General features: G+C 43.5%; 2 protein-coding genes across 4 annotated transcripts in view; both read left to right on the top strand.

The window, feature by feature from the left end:
• The first annotated feature begins 4389 nt into the window (after positions 1 to 4389).
• On the top strand, positions 4390 to 18603 carry TOP3B (DNA topoisomerase III beta). 2 transcript variants are annotated; one of them, XM_080628786.1, is made up of 18 exons: positions 4390 to 4532; positions 4669 to 4836; positions 5548 to 5679; positions 6707 to 6813; positions 8550 to 8624; positions 9509 to 9705; positions 10508 to 10664; positions 11730 to 11843; positions 12742 to 12832; positions 13145 to 13299; positions 13523 to 13628; positions 13944 to 14090; positions 14804 to 14977; positions 15757 to 15885; positions 16119 to 16268; positions 16706 to 16806; positions 17047 to 17248; positions 18119 to 18603. In XM_080628786.1, exons 2-18 carry the CDS (start codon positions 4767 to 4769, stop codon positions 18598 to 18600), a joined length of 2589 nt encoding a protein of 862 aa, XP_080484912.1. In that variant the 5' UTR covers positions 4390 to 4532; positions 4669 to 4766; the 3' UTR covers positions 18601 to 18603. The 2 variants fall into 2 exon arrangements, with proteins under 2 accessions (XP_080484912.1, XP_080484913.1); XM_080628787.1 differs by lacking the exons at positions 4390 to 4532; positions 4669 to 4836; positions 5548 to 5679; positions 6707 to 6813 and having other exon boundaries at positions 8564 to 8624; positions 9600 to 9705.
• Positions 18604 to 21132: 2529 nt separating this feature from the next.
• PPM1F (protein phosphatase, Mg2+/Mn2+ dependent 1F) overlaps positions 21133 to 23656 on the top strand; it is a 37459-nt gene continuing 34935 nt past the window's right edge. For both annotated transcript variants that reach the window (XM_080628963.1, XM_080628962.1), the window contains exon 1: positions 21133 to 21393. In XM_080628963.1, coding sequence (XP_080485089.1) covers positions 21218 to 21393 — 176 coding nt within the window. In that variant the 5' untranslated portion in view covers positions 21133 to 21217. The remainder of the gene's footprint in view (positions 21394 to 23656) is intronic.

Raw genomic sequence — 23656 nt, 5'->3', positions numbered from 1 at the left:
GCTTATGGCATGTGATTTTGTTGTCTAGATTTGTCTCATTTGAACAAGGACTTAATAACTGCAAATATAATTGATACCTAGTACAGGCATGGCATGGCCAGGGCACATCTCAGTCCATTCTGCTAGGCAAGTGCTGGGTTTCTGACAGGTCAAATTGAGTGTCTCCCTGTTGCAGTGTTATATCTGGGACTACAGTGGTATACGGGTGGGCGGACATGGAGCCGACATGAATGGCTCTACCTGATCTAGCTCAGTTGGGCAGTTATTAGCCTGATCTCAGTGCTAGCCCTGCCTGAGCCAGCGTGAGGGAGGGTGGGCAGCATTAGCTGGTCTGTAGGTAGGACATGAGAAGCTCCGCAGTGCAGGGCAGAACAAAGCCAGTTTTCTTAGGTGAAGCTCGCCCACAGCTGGGAACCACTGCGCAGGAGTTGGGGAGCTAGCTCAGCTCTTGGGCAATCTGCACATCAATGTCCCTGTGCCAGAGGCTTCCCTGATACCTGACGTGAAGGCAGTGTTGCTTCCCCTGGGAGAAGAAACTCTCCCCAGTAGTGAAGCGTGCTGAGTTTGCTGATGGTAGATGATCTCAGGGCATGTCTATACCAAAGTGATCAGATTGCAGCTTATGCAGATCTTTCTACTCAGATAGGCTCCTATGTGGGCTGCACTACTCAGGTCTCAGCTACTTGCAATTTGCAGGTAACCCCAAGAAAGCAGCTGAGATCTGTGCCTCCTCCAGCCATGCTCAATGCCCTGCAGTACAATTACATACACATGGAGACATGAGTTTCAAACTCTCCTCACCATGCTGCCTTTTGGTTTCTTTCTGCCTTCTTTTTTCTCTTACTGTAGACTGCATTTGGAGAGGCACTGTGTTATCCTACCTGGATTATGAATTATTGTCAATACCAAAACTGGAAAACTGGGCTGGATTATAGAGGTTGGTGCAAAATCAAACGTGAACAAAAGCATGTGTTTGGTTTCACTCATTCCATCTGAGATGGATCTGTGAATCAATTCCCATTCACACAGATGATACATTGGATGTGTATGGGAATGAAGCCTGGATGTTTGCTAGCACAGACCTTTGGTTATCTGTGAACTTTAGCATTTTCCTTTGAACAAAAGGCTACTACTTACAGGGAAAACAGAGTCAAGATGCAGTGATACATCATGTGTCATGTGTGTCCCAGAAACTGATAATATCCTGTTTCAGCAGCATTCACACTCTTCTCTCGTCTATTATTAACGGATTTCCTTTTTTAAATTTCTTATAAGCATAACTTTCACTCCAGCACAAAACACTTCAAGTGCTGTTGCTGCTCTGTATGTGGTAGGCTTTGTCTCCTCCTTCCCAGCACTGAAGTGTCTGGAGCCCAGATTTGTAGTCAAGATTTCAGGCACATTTTTGTGGCCTCATAGTTCTTATTTAGCTTTAATAGAAAAAAGGAAGAAAAACTATTTTAATAATTTAACCTGCATTTTCATAATTTCTAATGTCTGTGGCATCCTTCCAGATGTGTTTCGGCCTGCCTGACTCTCCTGTCAATACTTATTAATTTCATGGCAATCTTTCCAAGTGTGTTTGGAAACAAACAGGGAGATGTTACTCTAAGGTCAAGAATGAGCCCAGGGAAGTGAAACAGGAATGACCATGCTTCCTGCAATAGTTTGTATTTCTATAGCTTTTTCTATCTTGCTTTTAAAATGGGCTTTACATATCCAGATCTGTAAAACATTCTTGAAGAGGGAAGTTGCTACTTGAGTCCTGGAGGTGAGAGGAGGCACCAAGGCGTTAGTTACCAAAGTGAATCATTAAGGCAGCAGTAGAACAAGGAGGTCCAAGGCTCTAACACCTGCACAAGTTCTTCTGGTGGTGAAGCGAGATGTGGATGTCTCATTTATAGTGAGGGCTTTAGCTACTTAAATAGCCATCCCCTGGGATAACCTGGGTGTTGAAAAACTTGGGGTTCTACATGCAGCAGGACCAGTGAGGCTGAAGTGTGCTCTGCATGTGGAGTGCTTACCCAGAGCTGTAGCTTGATTTGAGATGCTTACCAAGTCAACATAACCCAACTCCTAGCTAGTGATTTAAACCTAGAAACAAAGCTGGTTTTCTCTGAGAAAACCATAGGAGAGGCTGCTTGCTTTGGGCTGTTATTGTTCTGCCCCGTTCATACAGCTAGAGAGCTGGGTTTATGGCCATCAGCTCTTCAGAAGAAAAGGGAAGGAACAGCAGCCGGAGCTGAAAAAAGGGAAGGACGCGGGTGTCAGTGGTCGGGAAGCAGCCTGCCCCAGCGCTGTGGGTACCTGGTGTCTCAGCAGACTTCTTCCGGTGGGAATGAAGATCTTCCCCAGCCGCGGGGCTGGCACGGCGCGTTTTGGAGCCCTTCCAGTACGTTGAGAAGCGCTCCTGAAGCCAGAGAGGCCAAAGCTGCCACAGCAGTAACACAGCGGAACGCTGTCTGCGGGGCGACCGCGGAGGGCTCCGCATCCGCAACGCCGCGTCCTGCCCCGCGCAGCCCCGCAGCGGCGGCTCGGGGAGCGGCTCCCGCTGCTGCAGCGCCCCCTGGCGGTACGCGCTGGCTGCGGGCACCGCCGCAGCACGAAGCCTCCGTTATGCAGAGCTGGGATGGGCGCTGCGGTTCCCCCGGCAGTGCCGGGGCTGCGGGTTACAAACGGGGTGAGGCTTTGCACCCTGCGAAAAGCTTCCCAAAACGGTTCAAAGCCACTGTCGTGCCAGCGTGCTCCATGGTGAGGCCAAGCAGAGCTGGTGTATGCAGACTGTCCGGTGAGAAGGGAGTCCTTCGGGATGGGAAAGTCTTTGTGTGGCCCAGCAAACCAGCCGTGTGTGTCTGTGCCAACGCAGGGGTACGCAGGGGCTCGAAGTGTCCACAGTCCCGCAGCTGCGGGTTGGAGAGACCCAGCCGTGCTTCCGCAGGTAAGTACACATCTGAATTTGCATGTTGCATTGGGCGTTCAACAAGAAAAGAAAAGGAAGATTGGGTTTCATAGAGGGCTTTTGCTAGAGGAAATTGAAAAATATGTATTTGACATATCTGAAGACGTGGTTTTAACTCGCATCCTGATTGTTCCAGATGTTCCCCAGATGTCAAAGGGAACTAGGCACTGAAACAGCAGAACACATTAATTTTAGTAAGTTCTAACTTCAGTATTGCCTGGGTTTGTTTTGATTTTTCTTTCACTAGTAACTTGGTATCTATTAATTGTCTGCTAATCTAATTGAAGGTGAATTAGTGTCTTTTTATTCCAGACAGTGGGAGGTTGATACACATCCTCATCCTGGCTGCTTCCCAGGCTCTTCCCTTTGGGTTTGTATGGCGCTGAGTGGCTCTTGGAAAGGGGCTATAAGCATTGGCAATGACTGGTGCATGCCACAGTGGTAAGAAGAGAGAGCTGAGCTCCTCCACCAGGGGTTTATAAAGCTTATCAGCTTGAGGCTTCCCTCTTCAGCACTTGCCTTGACGGAAAGGTTTTGGGACACGTGGAGGAGTTGGAGCCAGCAGCAGAGGTTGAAGCTGCTGCGGTCCTGACAAAACCTCCTTGGCAGGGCCCAGTGCCCTGGAGCAGCAGCGGGGGCAGCCATTGCCCCCTCCCAGGAAATGTGGGCCAGGAAGGGCAGTGGTGCTGCCTGGGTCTTCCCTCCCTCTCTCCTTTCCCTTCTTTCCCTTTCTGCCCAAGTGAGAAACCATTATTTCTCCAAAATGTAATGTGCAAAGAAATGCTTTTTTTCCCCTGAGAATCGTTACAGAATCAATGTTATTTCCACTACCTCATCTAGGAGCAAGGGAATTGGGTGCTCCTAATGCTCGCAGAACAAATTTCTTTGCACTGAAGTATATGCTGTTAGCGGCAGAGACTATTTGTGGTGTTTTTAGCCTATGGAAACTAGGAACATAATCACGGACTGCGCACAGGCGCATTGGCTTCAGCTGCTTGAATAAAGCAGATCTGATTCATGAGCATGGATCCTTTTAGAGAAGCTTGGCATCTATTTTGTGTGCATCTTTGCGGATAAATTCAAAGTGAGGGGAGGAATCCATGCAGTGTGATGGGAGGCAGCAGGTGTGAAACAGGCCAGGTGCTGCCGGTGGCAGAGCGCTGTGCGTGGGCTTTGGGAAGGGAGCGGTGGCGTTGCTCCTTCCTGGTGTTCCTGCCTCGGTTCCACATCTTCCATCCGATCCTGCTGCGAGGTTTGGCTCTGTTGAAGTCCCTGGAATAAACCGAGCAGCACGAAAAACGACGAGCCCCCGCTTCTCCTCCGGGCCGCCAGGGGGCGCTGCGCAGGCGGCTGTCGGGGGGGGTGTATGGTGTGAGTGCACCGCGCCTTCCGGTTCCGTGACCCGGCAGTGCAAGCGGGCCATGGCCGCTTGCTGAGGTGCGGAGCGGGCTGTGGTTTTCCCGGCTTCCCTTCAGCACGCCAGGCGGTTCCTTCGGCTCGCAGGGTGCACCGGGACGGGACAGAGCGGGCGGGCGCGGCACCTCAGACTGAGGCGGTTCCGCCGCTCTACCCGGTGGGCTTCTCGGGGGGGCGGGTCCGGGCAGCGGGAGCTGCGGAGCGCCGAGGGGAGGGCGCAATCTGTCGTTGCCGCCGCGTTACCTTCCCTGGAGATGTGTTTGCGGTAAACCCGTTTCGTGCTCTCTCTTTAGGCTGGGGACTGGCTCTCGGTAGTGAGCTGCGCGCCGCGGTCTGCACTCACCCCTCCCCGCACCGTTAAGCGCCGCTGCACTTTGTGTCTGAGCTGACAATGAAGACTGTTCTGATGGTGGCGGAGAAGCCTTCTCTGGCGCAGTCCATTGCCAAGATCCTCTCGAGAGGTAGGAAGGAAAGCCCGCGGGGTCAGGCCTTGCGCCAGTGGCGGAGCGGAGTGCACAGTCCCGCTGAGGAGATACCTCTTAGTTGCCTACAGGCAGACTGCATGGCCTAAGGTTACCAGGTTTTGCTGTAGGTGAAGTGAGGTTGAGAAACACCTGGTCAGGTACTTGGTACCTGGGAGGGACAGGGTGCAGTTTGTGAAAGAGCTCAGTTGCCCTTCACATGCTGTTCACATGCTGATGCCTGTTCAGTTCAAGAATAGAGGAGGCAGGGTTTGATGTTTTATGTAACTGTAGCATGTGCTAGTGCTTAAGGGTTATAGAAAACACCAATCAACCAGCAAGTTGCTTTTCAGAGATTTTTGAAGCTATAGTAAAGATTTGATAAATAGTTTTATAAAATTTTATAAAAAATAGAATGAGTTGATTATAACTGTACTGGTGTAGAAAACTCGGTGTATTTCTGTAAGGATTTCCTGGTGGTAAGGGAAGGGTGGAGGAGATAATGGATAGTTTAAATTGAAAATGAAGTATGCTTTCTGAAGTAATAATTAACTGAAGTAAAAATTTGATCAATGAGTAGAATTTTGTGATCAGGAAGATCCCAGCTATGAAGCCTAAGGAAAGGGGGAGATGTAATTTCTTATGAAATAACTTATGTCTATAGTTTGATTTTTTTTCATCTTGTTGATATTTGTGGTGTTATTTTCACAGGAAACATGTCCTCTCGCAAGGGACTGAATGGTGCATGCTCTGTGCATGAGTACACTGGATCATTTATAGGTCAGAGTGCCCATTTCAAGATGACATCTGTATGTGGTCACGTCATGACTCTGGATTTCATAGGTATTTGTTCATAAGACTTGTCAAGTGATAAGGTTGTAGACCTGTCAGGAACTTGTAATAGGAAAATACTGATTGAGGAAATGATTCAGGAAGAATTTTCAGTAAAGAAGTAGAAAGATGAGGAGGATGGCAAAAACAGACAAGGAGAATGAGAAGATTGTGGTCAGCAGTCCTTGGTTTTTGTTTCTAGTTTTCTGGCTGACTTCTTGGTCTTTTCTGTGTCTGAATTACGTCCCTGGAACATGAGGGGAGATGAGGCTAAGTTTGCTTACCTGGGTAAATGTTGTAGTACTTCAGATGCAAGATGATTAAAGAATGCAGAATCTAAAAGGGTATTCTTTGAAGCACTGTAGTGTATTAATACAAAATAGACATCTGGTGAGGATTATGTACAAAGAATGCTGTCATTAACTTGCTTTGAAGTGTTGGCTGGTCGTGTGACTACTCTGTTTCCTCTAATGAGAATTATCTCACAAGTTTTATGAGGACTGAATTTAAGTTATTTGCACATTGCTTTGAAGAGGTATGGTTCTAATTGCTAAGCAATATTACTAAGGGTTACTTCAGAGAAATGGGAATGAACAAATGCATTGATACGAGAAAGTGACACAGATGCTTTATGGCTGAGACATAATGGGCTATAAAAGTAGTGAACAGGCTGCAATGTGCACATTATGTGTGCACTGTGGAGATAAGGAAGAATAGCTCCCTTCTTTTGGCCTGATCAGCTGATTGTACAAAAGAAGGTGTTTTAATAGCTCATTTCTGAAAGGCATGTAATATTCCTTCTTTTTTTCACCCCCTCTTTGTATGTCACATTTTAAAATTACAGCTCCAATTCAATAGAAATCTAAGGGGTTCGTTGATAGAAAGTAGAGCAAGAGATGTTAGGCTAGAGAAATTTCCAATACAATTTTTGAAAGCCAAGTGTTTTGCAGGGTAATGTTATTTGTTGTTTGTTTGTTTGTTGTGGTGTTGTTTTGCAATATATATTTAGAGTTCTGCTTCAAATACTTTTGCTTTTCAGGAAAATATAACAGCTGGGACAAAGTGGATCCGGCAGAACTTTTTAGCAAAGCTCCCACAGAAAAGAAAGAAGCTAATCCCAAACTGACCATGGTGAAATTTTTACAGGTATTCTTTCTTAGCTGTAGTGTTTGACAGTAATCTTGTCTTGGCATTTTTTTTTCTTTATTTCATCTGGAGCATATTTCATAGAATCATAGAATCAAATAGATTGGAGAAGACCTTTATGATCATCAAGTCCAAGCTTTACCCCAGGACTATCCAGTCCACCACTAAACCATGTCACTAAAAGGGCCTCATCTACATGGTTTTTGGACACTTGCAGGAATGGTGATTCCACCATTGCCCTGGGCAGCCTGTTCAAATGCCTGATCACCCTCTCATTGAATAAGTTTTTCCTGATATCCAATATAAACCTCCCCTGGCGCAGCTTGAGGCCATTATCTCTTGTCCTAAAAGGATACATCTTGTACATTTTGTCTGTTACCTCTTGTCTATCTTCAAGGAATCATTGTTCTTTTTCTTCCTCTGGATACAAAGAAATTACACCTATTTTTGCTCTGTCAAGAAAAAGAAGGGAAATTCTTTTGTTGTTCTGGAAAGCAATAATAATTATTAATAATTTTGAAATTATGAATTTGCCTTGCTTTCCAAAAACAATTTTTACAAGTTAGCTAGCTGTATGTAAGAACCAGGAGTGTAACCCTGTTCTAGCCCTGGTCAGTTTGTTTTATTCTAGAGTGAAAAATTGAGTCTCTCTTCACAACAGATAGCTTTCTGTTGGAGGGTAGTGCCATCTAACAGGAGAGACAGGTAACAAGTAACGTCTTCTCTAAAGGAGAGAGTCCTCTGGCATTACCCTCCAATGTTTCTAATGTTTTAAAGAAACATTTGTTACCTATGTCTTCCTCCTGCTGAGGCAGACAGGCTGTCTGAATGTAGTGTTTCTCATGCTACAGGTTGTTGAATGTTGGATTTAGCAGGTTATTCACCTGCTTCCCAAAAGTGGGCAGTGTTTGGCAATATGCTGTACAATATACTAGATTTCTAGCATCAAGAAGAAATGAGTATGTTCCTACTTACTGCCCTGAGGAAGCAGGTTTTCATGGTCAGATCTGTTTTATTAATTTTACTGGTTCTTACACTGTTTGAATTCTTTTCCTTGTTGAATTCACTCTTGCCATTGCCTTCTGAGGTTTTTCAACTGCTGATATTGCTTCTGAAAGTGCTGGATGCATGTTTTGCTTCTTAACAGCAAGTGCAAAGCTTAGCTTATAAATGCCTTCTATAAGTCTGTGTTGGTTCTCGTTCACTCTTCACATGCACCCCTCCGAGAGGAAAGTAGTAGCTTGGTTGCTTTTACAAAATAATATTCTTTCTGAAAGGCAAGTGTATGTGGTGTAAAACTGATTTCTGCCAGATAAATTTAGACTTTCTGGTATCTTTATGAACTAGGAAAGTGTTTCTTTTGTTTGCTTATAATGATGTGGAAATTAAGGCACAGAAAGGGGAAGAGACTGTGTCCAAGGCTGCACGCATCAACTGTGGCAGTTTCAGGAGAGTTCCACTGCTGTAGAGCTACACTGAATTTTTCAGGTCCTGCAGAAGAGTGTCTCATAGGCAGACTTCTGATCTCATGAAGCACAGCTTGCTTCTCTCTTCAACCACTGTTTAAGCACCTGCAGACTTGTCACTTCTGCTATATTCTTTCAATCCTTTTTGCACCAAGTAAACTATCTGTAGTACTTTTAAAGTATAAACAAAAAGTATACAGTTAGTGAGGAGATAGGTCTTTCTTCGAGTTGCTGAAGAACTATGCTATTTGTACTATTTTCTTCTCACAGGTGGAGGGAAGAGGCTGTGATTGTATTGTCTTGTGGTTGGATTGTGATAAGGAAGGAGAAAACATCTGTTTTGAAGTAAGATTTCCATTTTTAAGACTTATAATACCGTAATATATTTGTCTATCAATTTTGTTTTATGAATATACAGTAAAAATCTAAGTGATAAAGTTTTAAAGGCACGGAGGGCCTTGGTGGAGAAACTCACTTGCTTTTAAATTCTTGAGATGTCAGTTAAATAGTATAAATCAATTACACAGATGTTGCTGATCTGTGATAAGGTTTTGTAAATGTTAGAACGTTCCAGTGCTTTGAGAATTGGTCTGTATTTCACAGCTGGGATAGTAATTTTGCTGTCCTTATAAAACTTCATCTCCGTTATCTTTTGTTCATTAAGCAGTTAGACACTTTTGAGCATAGAGGCCACTTCTAACCACAGGTTTACTGCAGGACTTTGGACTCTGTACGTGAGAAGTTTAGAAATAAAACTTTGGTGTGCAAAGATATTTTATTAGCATCCTATTCCCAGAAGTCTATGTTAAAAGTGTTAAAGAAGCTCATCTGATCAAGTAACTGTTTGAAGTTCTTAAATACCATTGTATCGTCACTGGGCTCTGGCAATACATAGGATAAACCCAGACAGAAGCCGATACATATTCACCAAAAGGTGCTGCAGCTGCACTGGTGAATGTTTTTGCACTCAGCTAAGAATAGTGTTTTACTTCCAGCAGTTGCTATTTGATAAATAAATCCTTGAGTTTTGCTAATTCTTAATACACTTCTGAGTGTATAGACAAATACTGCTCTTGCTTATCAGTTAGTGTGTTGGCATGACATCTTACTTATTAAGAAAGTAGTTATGTGTAAGCAAATATTTTGTGGAGTTTTTTTCTTTAGAGAGAAAAACTGACTTAAGCCCTTATCTTTCAAATACTCTTAAATATGCTTCTGATCTTCATTAGGTTCTCGATGCTGTTCTTCCTGTTATGAACAAACCTCGTAGCAGCGAAAGGACGATTTATAGAGCTAAATTCAGTTCCATTACTGATACAGACATCTGCAATGCCATGAATCACTTGGGAGAACCCAATCGCAATGAAGCTCTTTCAGTGGATGCCCGCCAGGAGCTGGATCTTAGAATTGGCTGTGCATTTACAAGGTGACAGCATGGATCACAGACAGTTTCATGACAGGTTCAGGAATACTACTCTATCCACTGTTCTGGTTTAACCCCTGCCAGCAGCTAAACACCATCCAGTTGCTCCCTTATTTTCACCCTGATGGGATGTGGGAGAGAATCAGAAGGGTAAAAGTGAGAAAATTGGTGGGTTGAGATAAAGACAGTTTAATAGGTAAAGCAAAAGCTGCATGTGCAAGCGAAGCAAACCAAGGGATTGATTCCCCACTTCCCATCTGCAGGCAGGTGTTCAGCCATCCCCAGAAAAGCAGAGCTCCATCATGGTTACTTGGGAAGACAAAACACTGTAACTCCAAATGTCACCCTTCCTTCTTCCTTCTTCTCCCTTCAGCTTTACATTGCTGAGCATGATGTCCCATGGTCTTGAATATCCCTTGGGTCAGTTGGCGTCAGCTGTCGTCAGCTGTCCTGGCTATGTCCTGTCCCAGCTCCTTGTGCACCCCCAGCCTGCTCACTGGTGAGGTGGGGTGAGGAACAGAAAAGGCCTTGGCTGTGTGTCAACAGTGCTCAGCAGTGACTGAACCATTCCTGAATTATCAATGCTGTTTTCAGCACAAATCCAGAACAGCCCCATACCAGCTACTATAAAGAAAATTAACACCAGCACTGCCAAACCCAGCACGCCACTAAATACATCTTGGAACGAGAGTAGCTAATTGCCAGCACCAAACTGAAAAATTTTATGCACAGACAAATAAAAAAGTATGTCAGGGGAATGAGGCTATTAATGTTCTTGGTTTTGTTTTTTTTTTTCCTGTCTTAGGTTTCAGACGAAATATTTTCAGGGGAAATATGGGAATTTAGACAGCTCCCTCATCTCCTTTGGGCCGTGTCAGACCCCAACACTTGGATTCTGTGTTGAAAGGCATGACAAAATCCAGTCATTTAAGCCTGAGACGTACTGGGTCTTGCAAGCTAAAGTAAGTTTTACAGTACTTGTTTTTTGTATGAGAAACGTGTATTTTACCAAAGAAATGCATTTATATTTTCATTTTGCTCATTCATAAATTTGTAGCTGCTGACAAGAATTCACAATGCCTACAGTTTACTCCTGTGTTCCCATTGAGTTCACATGTGTGTCACTACTCTCTTGAGAACAGATTCCAGGATGTCAGTTTTGCATTAAAGTTGTTATTGTCTGCTCCTTATAAGAATTCTTCAGTGCTAACCATCTAAGCTTGGGCTCAGCCAACAAGACTACTTAAAATGGTTTTCTTTTGTTCCCTGGGGTCCTTGGACTGACTGTGTTGTTAATTTGAATGCAGGAATTAATTAAGCTGCCAACAAACATTGGCATTGCTGAGTATTGGAATTTTGAAGCAAATAAAATGCTCATTGTGTTAATTGGCAGTTGATTCCTCTGAGTACTTTGGCAGCTTATAGCAGTTTTATAGCCTTGCTGCTGTCCAAGCTCTGAGAGCAAACCAACATGGGTTTACTGCATGTGATAACAAGGATTTTTTAAACAAATAAGGGATGGATGGTAAAAAATGGCCATTTTTAGATTTTAAAATAAAAAAAGATGAAATCTGGTGTCTGCTGTCATCTTTTTTCTGATACATCTTGTGCGTCATGAGGAAATATTTGGTGCCTGTTTTCAGGGAGTTTTGTACTCGTGGGCTGCTTCATATTTATTTTTGTACATGGGGTTTAAAACATGATCTAGTTACAGTTTAATACAAATGACTGATTTTACTAAATCAAAATTGAAAACTTAGAGTTTCTGTCCATTTCAGCACTAACCCCAAGAATAGTTAACTGCAGGAGTAATTCAAATCATTCACCTGACCCCAGAACTCAAAGTACTTCATCTTTCTCAAAAGCCCCTGTAAAAAAGAAAGAGTACAAGTGCATGTGTGAAGCACTTGTGTTCTAGTACAGGTATTATTAGAATTTGCCTGCTGGGTTATTGTTGGAAATGTGCATTTTCACGCTTCTAGGAAGAGACTTGGTGGGAATTAATATTTTTTTTCTTTGTCCAATAGGTGAACCCTGAAAAAGAAAGTTCTCTCACTTTAGATTGGGATAGAGTGAGGGTGTTTGATCGTGAGATTGCCCAAATGTTCCTGAATATAACAAAGATGTCAAAAGAAGCAAAGGTAAGCGTCAGTTGAGATGTATTTCATATAAAGGAAATACCATTTGATATTTCATTGGCTGCATGTTGGGGGTTTTTTGTTTTTGTTAAAGAAGAGTGTAAAATATGTGTATTTTGGTTTTTACTCCATTAATTCGTGTAAATGAGAATAAAAGGCGAGAGTTTTTTTTTACTGTAGTTCATATTATGTTTGTGTGACCATCTCAGCAGAAGCTCCTTCTTAATACTGACTTTGGAAATTACCATCACTCATGATAGGAAGTCTTCATTACTAAACCTGCTAAGAAATATTGTCAGGTCTCTCCAAGCAGGGCTCTTATTTCCCATGAGACATTGCATAAATCAGAATTTAATTACTTCTAGGGCAATATTCCCATAGTTAAATTTTTAATCACGTGTATGGCACAGTCTTTACAGCCAATTAACTTCTCATTCTGCTCTGTTCAATACTTGTTTGACAGTATGTTTGGATTTAAGTGCTTAGAGCCATCGAGGTTTAAAGAGTGCATGAAGCTTTTAAAAATCTGGATCCTTATAGTTAGGACCATTACTTGTAATAAGCACTAAATCCTTGTAGCACTGAAAGTATTGTGCTACTGAGGTAAATGGAAAGTAAAGGTAGCAATAAGCTACCTTGCTGCATTCCCAGCCATAGGCCTGATGTAGTCCATAGCACAGGGGGACCTTAGGACTGTAACTTCAGAATGTGGTAAAATTACTCCACTCAGATTTTCTAAAGCAAAAAAATACTGATGGTTGCTGTTTAAGAAAAACAAACCCACAGCTATGACAAGAACAGGTAATGGTAGGAATGCCACATGTTTATAGGCATGATTGAAATTATACATTTACCAGTTACCAAACTTCAAAACTTTTATTGGGAAAATGCTATTTTCTAGGTAGAATCTGTGAGTAAAAAAGAGAAGGTGAAGCAGAGACCACTGGCTCTGAACACGGTAGAAATGCTACGAGTGGCCAGTGCTGCTTTAGGTATGTGTAAAAGCTCAGATTTTCATGCTGTTTTAAAGCAAAATGTTTTGGCTTTTCAGACTGAGTAATCAAGGATGTATCAAATATAGTTTATACCTTCCTCTCCCTATAACACATGTTGGGGGAAGGATCAAGTTTAGAAAGCTTGTCAAAAGTGAAATGTTTGGTAAGATCAAGGCGACAAAGGCCTGATGGAAAGGACAAACTATGATTTATTTAAATGCTTTAATAAGGTATACTTTCAGATGCAGCAAACAAATAATAATTGCAGTGGTGTGTAGATGATTTTTGTTTCCTCCTATTCCATCTTAGGAATGGGTCCACAACACGCCATGCAAATAGCAGAGCGTCTTTATACTCAGGGTTATATTAGCTACCCTCGAACAGAAACTACCCATTATCCGGAAAACTTTGACTTGAAAGGATGTTTGAGACAACAAGCCAATAATCCTTACTGGGCAGAAACTGTGAGTACATGAAGCAAAACCTGTACTAAGAGGTCATTCTCTAGTCTGTGTTTTAGAATGTATCTTACTTCATATAGGTCTTTGGAAACAATCAATGTCTATAGTGGCTTTTATTTGTGGATGTTGTATTGTTACAGATTTCATCTGAAAAGTTTTTTAACCTGCTAAGAGAGTGCTGTTATCCACTTCAGCCAGCCTGTTTTCTCTCTCTTCCTTCGCCCAGGTAAAAGCATTGCTATCAGATGGCATTAATCGTCCAAGGAAAGGCCATGATGCAGGAGACCATCCTCCCATCACCCCAATGAGAGCTGCGACAGAAGCAGAATTAGGTATAGACAAATTCAGTAGTGTTGGGACACTATGTGAGCAAACTAGTTCCTAGAGGTATAGGAGCCAGTTTGAAAATGCCTGAGTTTCAATAGAAAATAGATTTATTTGAATGGCAGGAAGCGAAGAGAGCAGACTTTACCCTAACTTAAACTTCTCATGACAGTGAAGTTCAGAGCTGGTCTGCTTTTCTGTAATTGATCCTAGGGAACATAGTACTGCTAAGAGAAAGGAATAGCCAGCTGAACCTTTTAGAACAGATTTTAGGTAGAGCTGCAGGAGTTGCGTTTTGTGGGTAAGAAGTTGTTTTTCCTCAGGTGGAGATGGATGGCGACTCTATGAGTATATAACCAGGCATTTTATTGCCACTGTCAGCGCTGATTGCAAGTACCTACAAACCACCATTTCTTTCAGTATTGGTCCTGAACATTTTACATGTATTGGAAAAGTGGTGACTTCACCAGGTAAGACTAACCAGGGAGTAAATAGTTATTTACAGATATATGTCTGTGGTTGGTTGATTTGTTTTCTCCCACTAATACATTGAATGGATGAAAAAAAAGATGAAGCATTTTTTTTAGCTATCAAGACCAGAGACCAAATATTTATCTTCATTTTCATACTTTAGTTACAATAGGTAAAGTCTTACTTTTCATGTAGTAGTCTAAAAAGCTTAATGCCACATTTGCCATTGTGAAGACCAGTCTTTTTACAGACCACAAATGCCTTTCAGGGGATAAATTACACAAAGGCCTATTTTACTTCATTTTTCTTGGGCCTCTGTAAAAAGAATGTATGACCACCACTGAGATTTTTTCATGGTAAGCTGGCCCAATAGTCCTTATTACATTAATATGACTTGCTATTTGTGTATCTTTTGTAAGAAACTCTTCCCATCCTTTCTGGCACTGTGCTTTCATTTAAGGAAAGTGTTTAGATTTTTTTCCATACATCAGCCTGACTCAAGTCATGCACAAAATAGATCTGATGCAGTGTGGTGAGAGAGACTGTCTTGTGATACTCTTATTTCCTCAGTAATCCCAGTTTCAGATATTTTCTGCATGGTATGGCAGACAGCCTCTTAACTTTGATCTGTATAATGCAGCCCATTTTGGCCTTTTGAAAGTTATGAAGATAAGCTGTCATTATTTTTGCTCAATTGTTTCTTTGCATCCAGGGTTCACAGAAATTATGCCGTGGCACAGCATCCCATTAGAAGAGAGCCTTCCTCACTGTGAGAAAGGAGATCTTTTTCCAGTTGGTGAAATAAAATTGTTGGAAAAGCAAACCAGTCCTCCTGATTACCTCACAGAAGCAGAACTTATCACTCTGATGGAAAAGCATGGCATTGGTAGGAACTTGCTTAACTTACATTTAATTATATCCACCAAGAGTGCAGAGAGTCTGAATCGCTGCTCTGAACTATCTCCGTTGGTTAACGACTTTTCAGTATTTGATTGAATAGGTACAGTAATAATGTCTTTCTCCCTTCAAACCATAATGTCCGTAGCTCCTCTTAGCAGATGGTAGATTGTCTCTTCCCCCACATTCCTTTCCTTTTCTTATCCTTATGTCTGGTTTCTGGCCAAAGCAGCATCCTTTCATAACACATCCTTGTCACTTCTCTGTCAGAAAGAGCTGATGTTATGTGGAAGAATGCATCTCCCCATTCTTAGGAACGATTCTTGTCTTTACAAGTTGCTTAGCTTTGCTGGCTCCAGTAGTCCTTATATATCTTACTGTATAATTCACCATAATACTACATTTCTTTTTCAATGTGACCTGTTTCCTTTGATGCATTTTTCTAAATGTTTCTGGTCAAAACACACATAGTCTTTTACTCCGCTGTGTTTTTCCAGAATAAATGATATGTGAGAGTATGTGATTCCTAATAGTAACTCCTTGAAAGAGGTTAAAATATATGTTTCAGACTTCTCAGAACTGCAAAGGAACCTAAGAATTACTAGAGAGAGAAGTTACCCACTGACGTGGGTTGCTATAAAAAGGTTCTGGAATTTTAAACAGTCTCAGGAGCCCTACAGTTTGACATAAACCCAGAGAAGTCAGAAGTGAGTAATTCAATTAAGAGTTTTGTTTAGGATGGATATATTGTTGTCTTTTGTGCACCAGGAACTGATGCAAGTATTCCAGTCCACATTAACAACATTTGCCAGCGAAACTATGTCACAGTGGAGAGTGGTCGAAGACTAAAGCCTACAAACCTTGGCATTGTTCTGGTTCATGGTTATTACAAAATAGGTCAGTTAAGTGCTCTTCCCTTCCCATCCTCTTACCTTCTTTTCCCTTCAGTATGTTATGGGCTATTGTCCCTGTATAACTAGCATTTCTGTCTCAAATGATGCATCTAAGAAAGTGTTACTAATTCCAAAGAGTATAATAATTAAAACTTGTTTGTTTATTCTGATGTCAGTTTATGTATGGACAGTTCCCTATCCCCATATTTTGATCATTCATTGCTGGTTTTCTGTTAGATGCAGAATTGGTTCTTCCTACAATCCGCAGTGCTGTGGAGAAGCAGCTCAACTTAATAGCTCTGGGTAAAGCAAATTATCATCAGGTCCTGGAGCACACCCTTGACATTTTCAAAAGGAAATTCCACTATTTTGTGGATTCTATTGCAGGTAAAACTTTTTATGTGTGAAGTTCCCTACACTTACTTAATTGTTGCAAAGATGCTAGTACAAAATACTTACATATTAGGTTGCTTTCAGAGGTTTAGGCTTACTGAAAAGTTTGGTCAGAACTGGAAGTTTCCAGTTAAATTAAGTGGCTCTCCAAAAGGAAATGGACTGAATTATGGCTCCAAAATCTACTTCAGATTTATTTTGTGATGTGTAGTTTTGAGTTATTGAAATCTTCAGACTAGCTGAAATAATTAACCTTGTGTGTTTGTGCATGCTCAGTGCAAAACACCGTGTATCTAAAAGTCTTTGTAAACAAGGGAAAGCATTGTGAATAAAATATTCTCACTTCTTCTCAGGTTTTATAGATGATTTTTGTGCAAGGTTTTCTCGTAAGAACTAGAATTCTAACATATGCGTGATTCTCTCTTTCACAGGTATGGATGAACTGATGGAAGTGTCTTTTTCACCGTTAGCTGCCACTGGTAAACCTCTTTCCCGCTGTGGTAAATGCCATCGCTTCATGAAGTATATTCAGGTAACTTCACCTCATGCTTGGAGTTTAAATTTCACTTGCTGGGGGCATTGAATAGAAACCCCTTTTCCATTATTGAATTTGGATTGAAATGTGGTTGTCAAGAGGGCATTTCTAAAACAAAAAACCCAATGGAGATTTTCCATGGGGAACAAACCAACGAGCAGCCCCACTGGGGTTTACTGGAAGTTTTGAATCTTACTGACATTACAGTTGTTCAGGAGACTTATATTCTATTTCCAGGCCAAGCCAAGTCGTCTGCACTGCTCCCACTGTGATGACACCTACAGTCTCCCACAGAATGGTACCATTAAACTCTACAAAGAGTTGCGTTGCCCACTAGATGACTTTGAGCTGGTGCTGTGGTCATCTGGATCCAGAGGAAAGAGCTACCCACTGTGTCCATACTGTTACAACCATCCTCCCTTCAGGGACATGAAAAAAGGTAGGAATTCTGTAAATATGCAGAGAACTACCTCATTTGAAATAGCTTAGGTGCAGTCTATACAGTAGTTTTAAATCAGTGTTGCTTAGTATAAAGTGCTGTTCAAATTAGGTTGCAGATACCTGAAACTCACGTCAAACTTACTGACCAAAATGTATTAGTTAACTCACTTCTGAATACTTTTTTTTTTCTCTTTATAAAAGAAGTAAGAAATTGATTTATGTGCATGGACAGGAGGTGACCTTTGTAACACTTGGTTTGCAGTGAAAGACACTGGGATTCTGACACTTTGCGAATTGGAGTATGCTTGCTGTGGATAGGACTATAGATTAGGACCAGGTCTTGAGAGTGTTTTGATACTGAGGTAGATGGTGTGTCAAAAGCTGTTGAAGGATATAAAAAGGGGTGAAAGTTGCAGTTTGGTAACTGAGACCAGTTTCCAAAGTTGCAGTTTGGTAACTTACTTAACATAGTCTTTGAAGCTGAGTAACAGGAGCTTTATGGCATTTTTTTTATTACCATTTTTCTTAATTAAAAATGTCTTGTACTAACAGTGTACGGGCAAGTATGAAATAGCAGTTAGGAGCCATACATTTCATTGAAAACATAGTTTTCATCACTAATGTGTCCATGCTGCCTGTACAGTGGCAGCATCTGGCAATTCTGAAAGCAATTACAGAAGAAATTTTGGGCAAGGGAATATTCTGAATCTGTGAAAAGGCAAGTTGGCATTTGGGGAGTGGTTCCATTCTTGAGTGACTTAGAAAACCTGTAGTCTCTGACTTCTGTGTCTCACTTCCTTCAAACTGGGTGCTGTGGGTAGTGATATAAAGGCTTCCTGGTGGTATGGTTTTACTCTTCTTCCACCAGGAATGGGCTGTAATGAATGCACACACCCCACGTGCCAGCATTCTCTTAGCATGCTTGGAATTGGGCAGTGCGTTGAATGTGAGAATGGGGTTCTGGTGCTGGACTCAACGTCAGGTCCCAAGTGGAAGATGGCCTGCAACAAATGCAATGTGATTGTGCACTTCTTTGAGAATGCCCACAAGGTCCGAGTGTCGCCGGAGACCTGCGACTTGTGCGATGCAGCCCTTGTGGATGTCGATTTTAACAAAGCCAAATCTCCTTTACCTGGGGATGAGACCCAGCATTCAGGCTGTGTGTTCTGTGATCCCGTGTTTCAAGATCTGGTTGAGCTGAAGCATGCAGCCATGAGGCACCCCATGCACCGTGGGGGACAAGGAAAAAGGCAAGGCCGAGGAAGAGGTAAAGGCCGGAGGCCTGGAGGAAGACTCAATCCAAAGAAACCTAAGGACAAAATGGCAGCTCTGGCTGCTTACTTTGTATAATGGCCACACAACAGAAAAATAAACTTCTTATAAAAATTTGTTTCCCTTTAAGTTCATTTTAAAGTATTTTTAATCTTCACTGCTTTTGTGTTCTTAGAAAAGTTAAACACCTTATGTTGTTGTATGCTTTGACTTAATCACAGAACAAATTCTTCCGGATGATCAGTTTATAACTGAGTAAGCCTTTAAGCTTTTAATTGGAATTCTTTGGTCCAAGTAGAGCTCACAAACAGCAGGGAAGCTAGACTGTTACCTGTGGTTGATAGAAAATGAAATTTTCCTCTTCCATAATTTCTGAGGCTTTTGTCAACATTTTAAGTGCCAGGAATATAAGAGCTGATTAAGATCACTGCTACACTGCTGTAGTCTTTAGGTATGGAATGAGTCCTGTTTCATCTGACTTTGAATCTTCAAAAATGATAAATGATTAGTAGCTGTCAGATTTTTAAATCACATCTGCAGTAGCAAGAGCACCACTTCAGACCTGTCACTCTGCTGCATGAGAGAGTAATGCCAAGAGACATACTCACATTTATACCTTCCATTTTGTATCTGCCTTGAGCAGTGATTCCCAAGTTATGGTCTGTGCAGCCAAATTAGTATCTTTTGGTCAGCAGGCCCCTGTTAAGTAAGGCCTCCCTCACCAGCTGGAGGACAGGTACAGTACCTATGCTCTTCTTTTCCTCTGTGTTCACACAGCTGATCGTACCTGATCAAATACTTTGTACACTCTGTATCCCAAACTCATTTTGGTGACGGTGTCCTCTTTGTTTTTGTACGGAGCTGTATCTAACCACTGTGGCACTGGGTCCCACATTACAAAATCTAACTGTATGGATCTATAATACTGTCTCCTTTCCTTCTATGTGCACATAGCTGATCTTGTCTGGTCGTCTGGTCAAGTACAGTTTGTCTCATCTACAGCCCCAAAACAGTGCTAGTTGTGGTTGGATGGGGGGATGCCACAGCAGTTTTACATGGTGCAAAGGCTACTGCATGTGAACACAGAATATGCAGACAGCAACTTTGACACGTGATTCACTGGCAACAGAGAGGAAAGACAAGTCCCTACAAAAGGTAATGTACAACTCTGCTGTTTTAATTGGCATGGTGTGTGCATTTGCTGAACACAGATGAAACACCGCAGCCCCAAGCTTGTTCCTCTGATCAAATGTTTATACAGTTACAGCTCAAACATGAGCTATGTTGTAATAGTATTGCTTAAAAGACCCAGCCATAGGCAGAAGTTTGTTTGGGTTTGTTTCCTAAATACTGTGTTCTTTCTGTGTCTCCCTCAGCCTGAGTAGCTTCTTCTCATGTTCTAAAGGTCTATCTTGCTTTAGTGTCCTCAGAATGTCGTAAATCATTTCACTATTTAAAAACAACTTTTGGGTTGGGGGATTGATCATGGCTGGGATGTTGCAGGATACAGGCTGCTGTAGTTTAGCATGGGAATACAAAGGAAACAGATGGGATATGAACCTTCTTAACTTTAATGGCTTAGAAACACAGCTTGATGTGAGGCAAGAAGAAAGGGATTTAGTTGATACGCTGTAAATACCCAAAAGATCTAAGAGTGAGGTGGGTGCAAGTATTCTAGATGCCTGTGCCCTGCTAACCTCACTGCAGGGTTTGGTATTGTATTCTTTTTTTGTGTCTAGGGTTCAGGATTTTCATTCAGTCTTTCTTTGGAAGATTCCAGATTGGGACAAAGATAATTCCATCTAATTTACTGGCGCACTTCCTTTTCTAAGCTAGAGGTGCTCTTAAATAAGCAAGGAAAGGTTATAGCTTATTGATGGACATGGTTGTTTGACAAACAGGTCAGCCTCCTATATTGTTCTCTCTGAACTCACTATACTTTTAATCTGTGGAAGTGATGGTGTCTTGCATTTATGCCTGTGATAAGGCTTTGAAAGCTAGCACAGGTTTTTTGCAATGATTTAGGCACAGCAAAACCCTGCCACGGCTACCTCGGGTCTTCTGAAGCCTTTTTTTATGGGCATTTTGGTGTGAATGGAAACAAAGGGATTGTGAGTAACGAGACTGGGCGGGTGGATTGTCTCTTGTGTGAACCCTTAACCTGAGCGCACTTCCAGCCGCACCTGTTTCTGTGCGTGGCCCGTCAGAGCGTGTAAATCTCATCCGATATGGAATAAGTTGGGATTTTGGGATGAAAACCGTTCAGCAGGGTGACTGCTGAGGACGGGAGCGCTCGGTGAAAAGGCGCCCCCGGTCAGCACGGGTCTGTGCCGAACGCTGCGATTTCAGCCCTGCGGGAGGGGAAGGAGTGGGATAAGGCCTGCCCGCGGGCGGGCTCTGCCGCGTGTCCCCTCCAGCCGCGGGCTCCGGTCCCGCCGCGGCCGGGTCGCCGCTCCCGCCCCGCCTTCCGGCCACGTGGTTGCCCAGCCCCCGCATTCCAGACATTGTTTCTGGCCCCGCCTCCCCCGGCTGGTCCCGCCCCTGCGCTCCGCTTAAAGGAGCCGTCACCGCGCCCTCTCCTCGCCTTCCCCTCCCCGGCCGGAGCCCCTCGCACCGCCCGTCCCCGCCGGCGCCTGGCCCGCTCCCGGCGAGGCGGCGGTGGCGGCCGGGCAGGGCGCCTCAGCGCGCCGCCGCCATGGCGCTGGACGTGGAGGCATCCGGGGCTCCCCTGAGCTCTTTCCTGAAAGACTTCCCGTCTCCGCTGGGCCCGGGGGAGCCGCTGCCGTGGAGCTCGGCGGGGAGCGGCGCCCTCAGCAAGGCCGAGGTGCCGGGCGCCCTGGCCGAGCGGGCGAGGATCCTCCTGGGCGGCAGGTGAGAGCCCGGCGGTGCGGGCGGGCAGGGGGTTGCTCTCGGCCTCCCTTCGAGGGCGGCGCCGCGCTGACAGTTGGCGGGGCGCGGGGTCGCTGAGGGGAGCGGGCCGGGCCCCCGGGCGCTGTGCGGGGCTGGAGCAGGTGCAGGCGGCGGGAGGTGCCTCCTCCTGAGGAGACTTCCCAGCGCCGCCGGGCCCGCGGGCCTCGCCGTGCCTGGGCTGCCCGGGGAGCGCTGCTCCACGTCTCCCAGGGAATTCTAGCTTTTTTCATTGTTATTATTATTTATTTCCCCCTTCTTAGTTGTTTTTCTGTGGATATTCTCCTGAAAGCTGAGCTTTTAATAGCGCGTTTCTGTCACAGGCCTCCTGCCGAGCTCTGTGCTTTTATAGTAATGTTTGTGTGCTCTCAGAAACATTTCTCTCTCGCTGTTGGTGCATGAGAGATTAAATTACAATCCTGCAATTAGCGTGATAGGGCGATTCGTGTGGTAAAGTGCCAATAGTTTGAATTCAAGTCCCTAAGGGCATCTGTGTGGCTCTACTTAAAAGTCTGGGGAGGGAGGGAGGGAGGCAGTCAGTCAGTGAGCTGCAACCTGCCTCGCAGGGCTGTCAGGCGTAAGAAGCGAGCCAGCCAGAAAAGTATTTGGCTTCCCGGCCCTCTTGAGTTGTCCTGGTGAGCAGGACGTGCCTGCGTGGGTTTCTGAAGTGGATGTTTTCTCCAGACTTCAAGAGCGCAGTCACAGCACCACTGGAAAACACAGCTCTTCTCTCAGGGGTGTTTCTGGCATCCCCTGATCTCGGCAGAGATATCTACAGCCTTACCTCTTTAGACTTCTCCTCTAACACTGCTAAGAATTGGGATATGACTTGCTGCTTGTGGCAGGTTAGTGCTTCACAAGAACAAGTTGCCTTGCTCTAATCCCAAGTCTCCTGACACTGTCTCTGCTTCCTGAAGCACTTGGGCTGTATGGCCTGTGAGTTCTGGGGCTTACAAAGTTCCTGCCACAATCTGCTTCACCAATGTGTGTGTTAGGAATCAAGAACAGGGATTGCAGATGGTCTAAAAGAATCCAAGTGGAGAGCTGACTTTGTGCTGTTGTGCTGGGGGTAACTAGTGAAGACAGGGAGTTAAGGGACACTGGTTCTGTTTAGGTATGTGCTGAATGTTACTTCCTTACTAGAGGAATTTGATAAAAAGCTAGAAAACTGATTTGAATGAATTCTCTCTCTAGCAACCATCTGGTGAATTTATGAGATTTTGTTGTTGTTTTTGTTATTGTCAAAAGTGTATGGGTGATTGCAAATTAAATTGCCTTAATTAAGTTGCCTTTAAAAAATCAACTTAGTTCTGTGCTTTGTGTTACAGAGATGCTCCTGGGCATAACATCATTCACTTAAATGGTGTGCCTAAACTTAAAGATGAGAAATACATGCAAAAAAAAAAAAAAAGAGGTTTTTCGGCTGTAGTTGAAAAAGACCCAGTTGATCATTGCATTACTTAGTTGTGCTTTGGCTAAATTGCTCTTGAACAAAACACAGCTGTTGCATTGCGTGCACTGAATCTCTGAACTCTGTGGGGCAACAGTGGTTCTGCATGAGCGCTTGAAAGAACAGAGCAATGCCAGGCATGAACAAATACTTCTCTAATCTGCCATGTGGGTATCTGCCATGTGGGTCAGGCTAAGGTTTTCTAAGGTATGAAGCTGGAGAGATGTGGGATCAGTTCTTCAAACTGTAGTGATTTCTAAAACAGTAATTTTGAGTTACATATCTGCTAACATGCTGTTGTTCTTTAGTGGGCATATTAACAAGTGGAAACAGAAAGAGTGCTGCTTTTGCAATGCCTTCATCTCACCTGTCACTTGTGGTGTTTACACGGAAAGGAGCCTGCCCTGTCAGAAGCTGCATTTCTCACATACCTGCCCTGCAGCCAGTGCTGATTAGACAACTTGATTTGTGGAGCTTCTGCAGTCCTGAGCTGGCACAAAAGAAGTAAAAAAGGAATATAAAGAAAGGGAAAGAGAGCTGAAGAAAGTAAAGCAGAATAGAAGTGCAGCAGTCTAGTTGTTTGTCCTTATTTCCACAAAATATGCTTGGAAAACAGGACTACATAAGGAAAGTGTTTTCATGAATTCTTTTGGCTGCCTGCAGGCAAAACAGTGAAGCAACTGTGTGTGTGAAGCTGGGTGGTTGGACGCAGTGGAGCATAGCTGAAATGTCAAGCGCAGGGATCCCAGCAGACTTACAGCTCAGTTTTAGACTCCT

The sequence above is a fragment of the Psittacula echo genome, assembly GCF_963264785.1.
Source record: "Psittacula echo genome assembly, chromosome: 13".
NCBI classification, from domain to species: Eukaryota; Metazoa; Chordata; class Aves; order Psittaciformes; family Psittacidae; genus Psittacula; species Psittacula echo.
The sequence above is the reverse complement of the archived record's forward strand: the minus strand, read 5'-3'. Positions and strand labels throughout refer to the sequence as shown.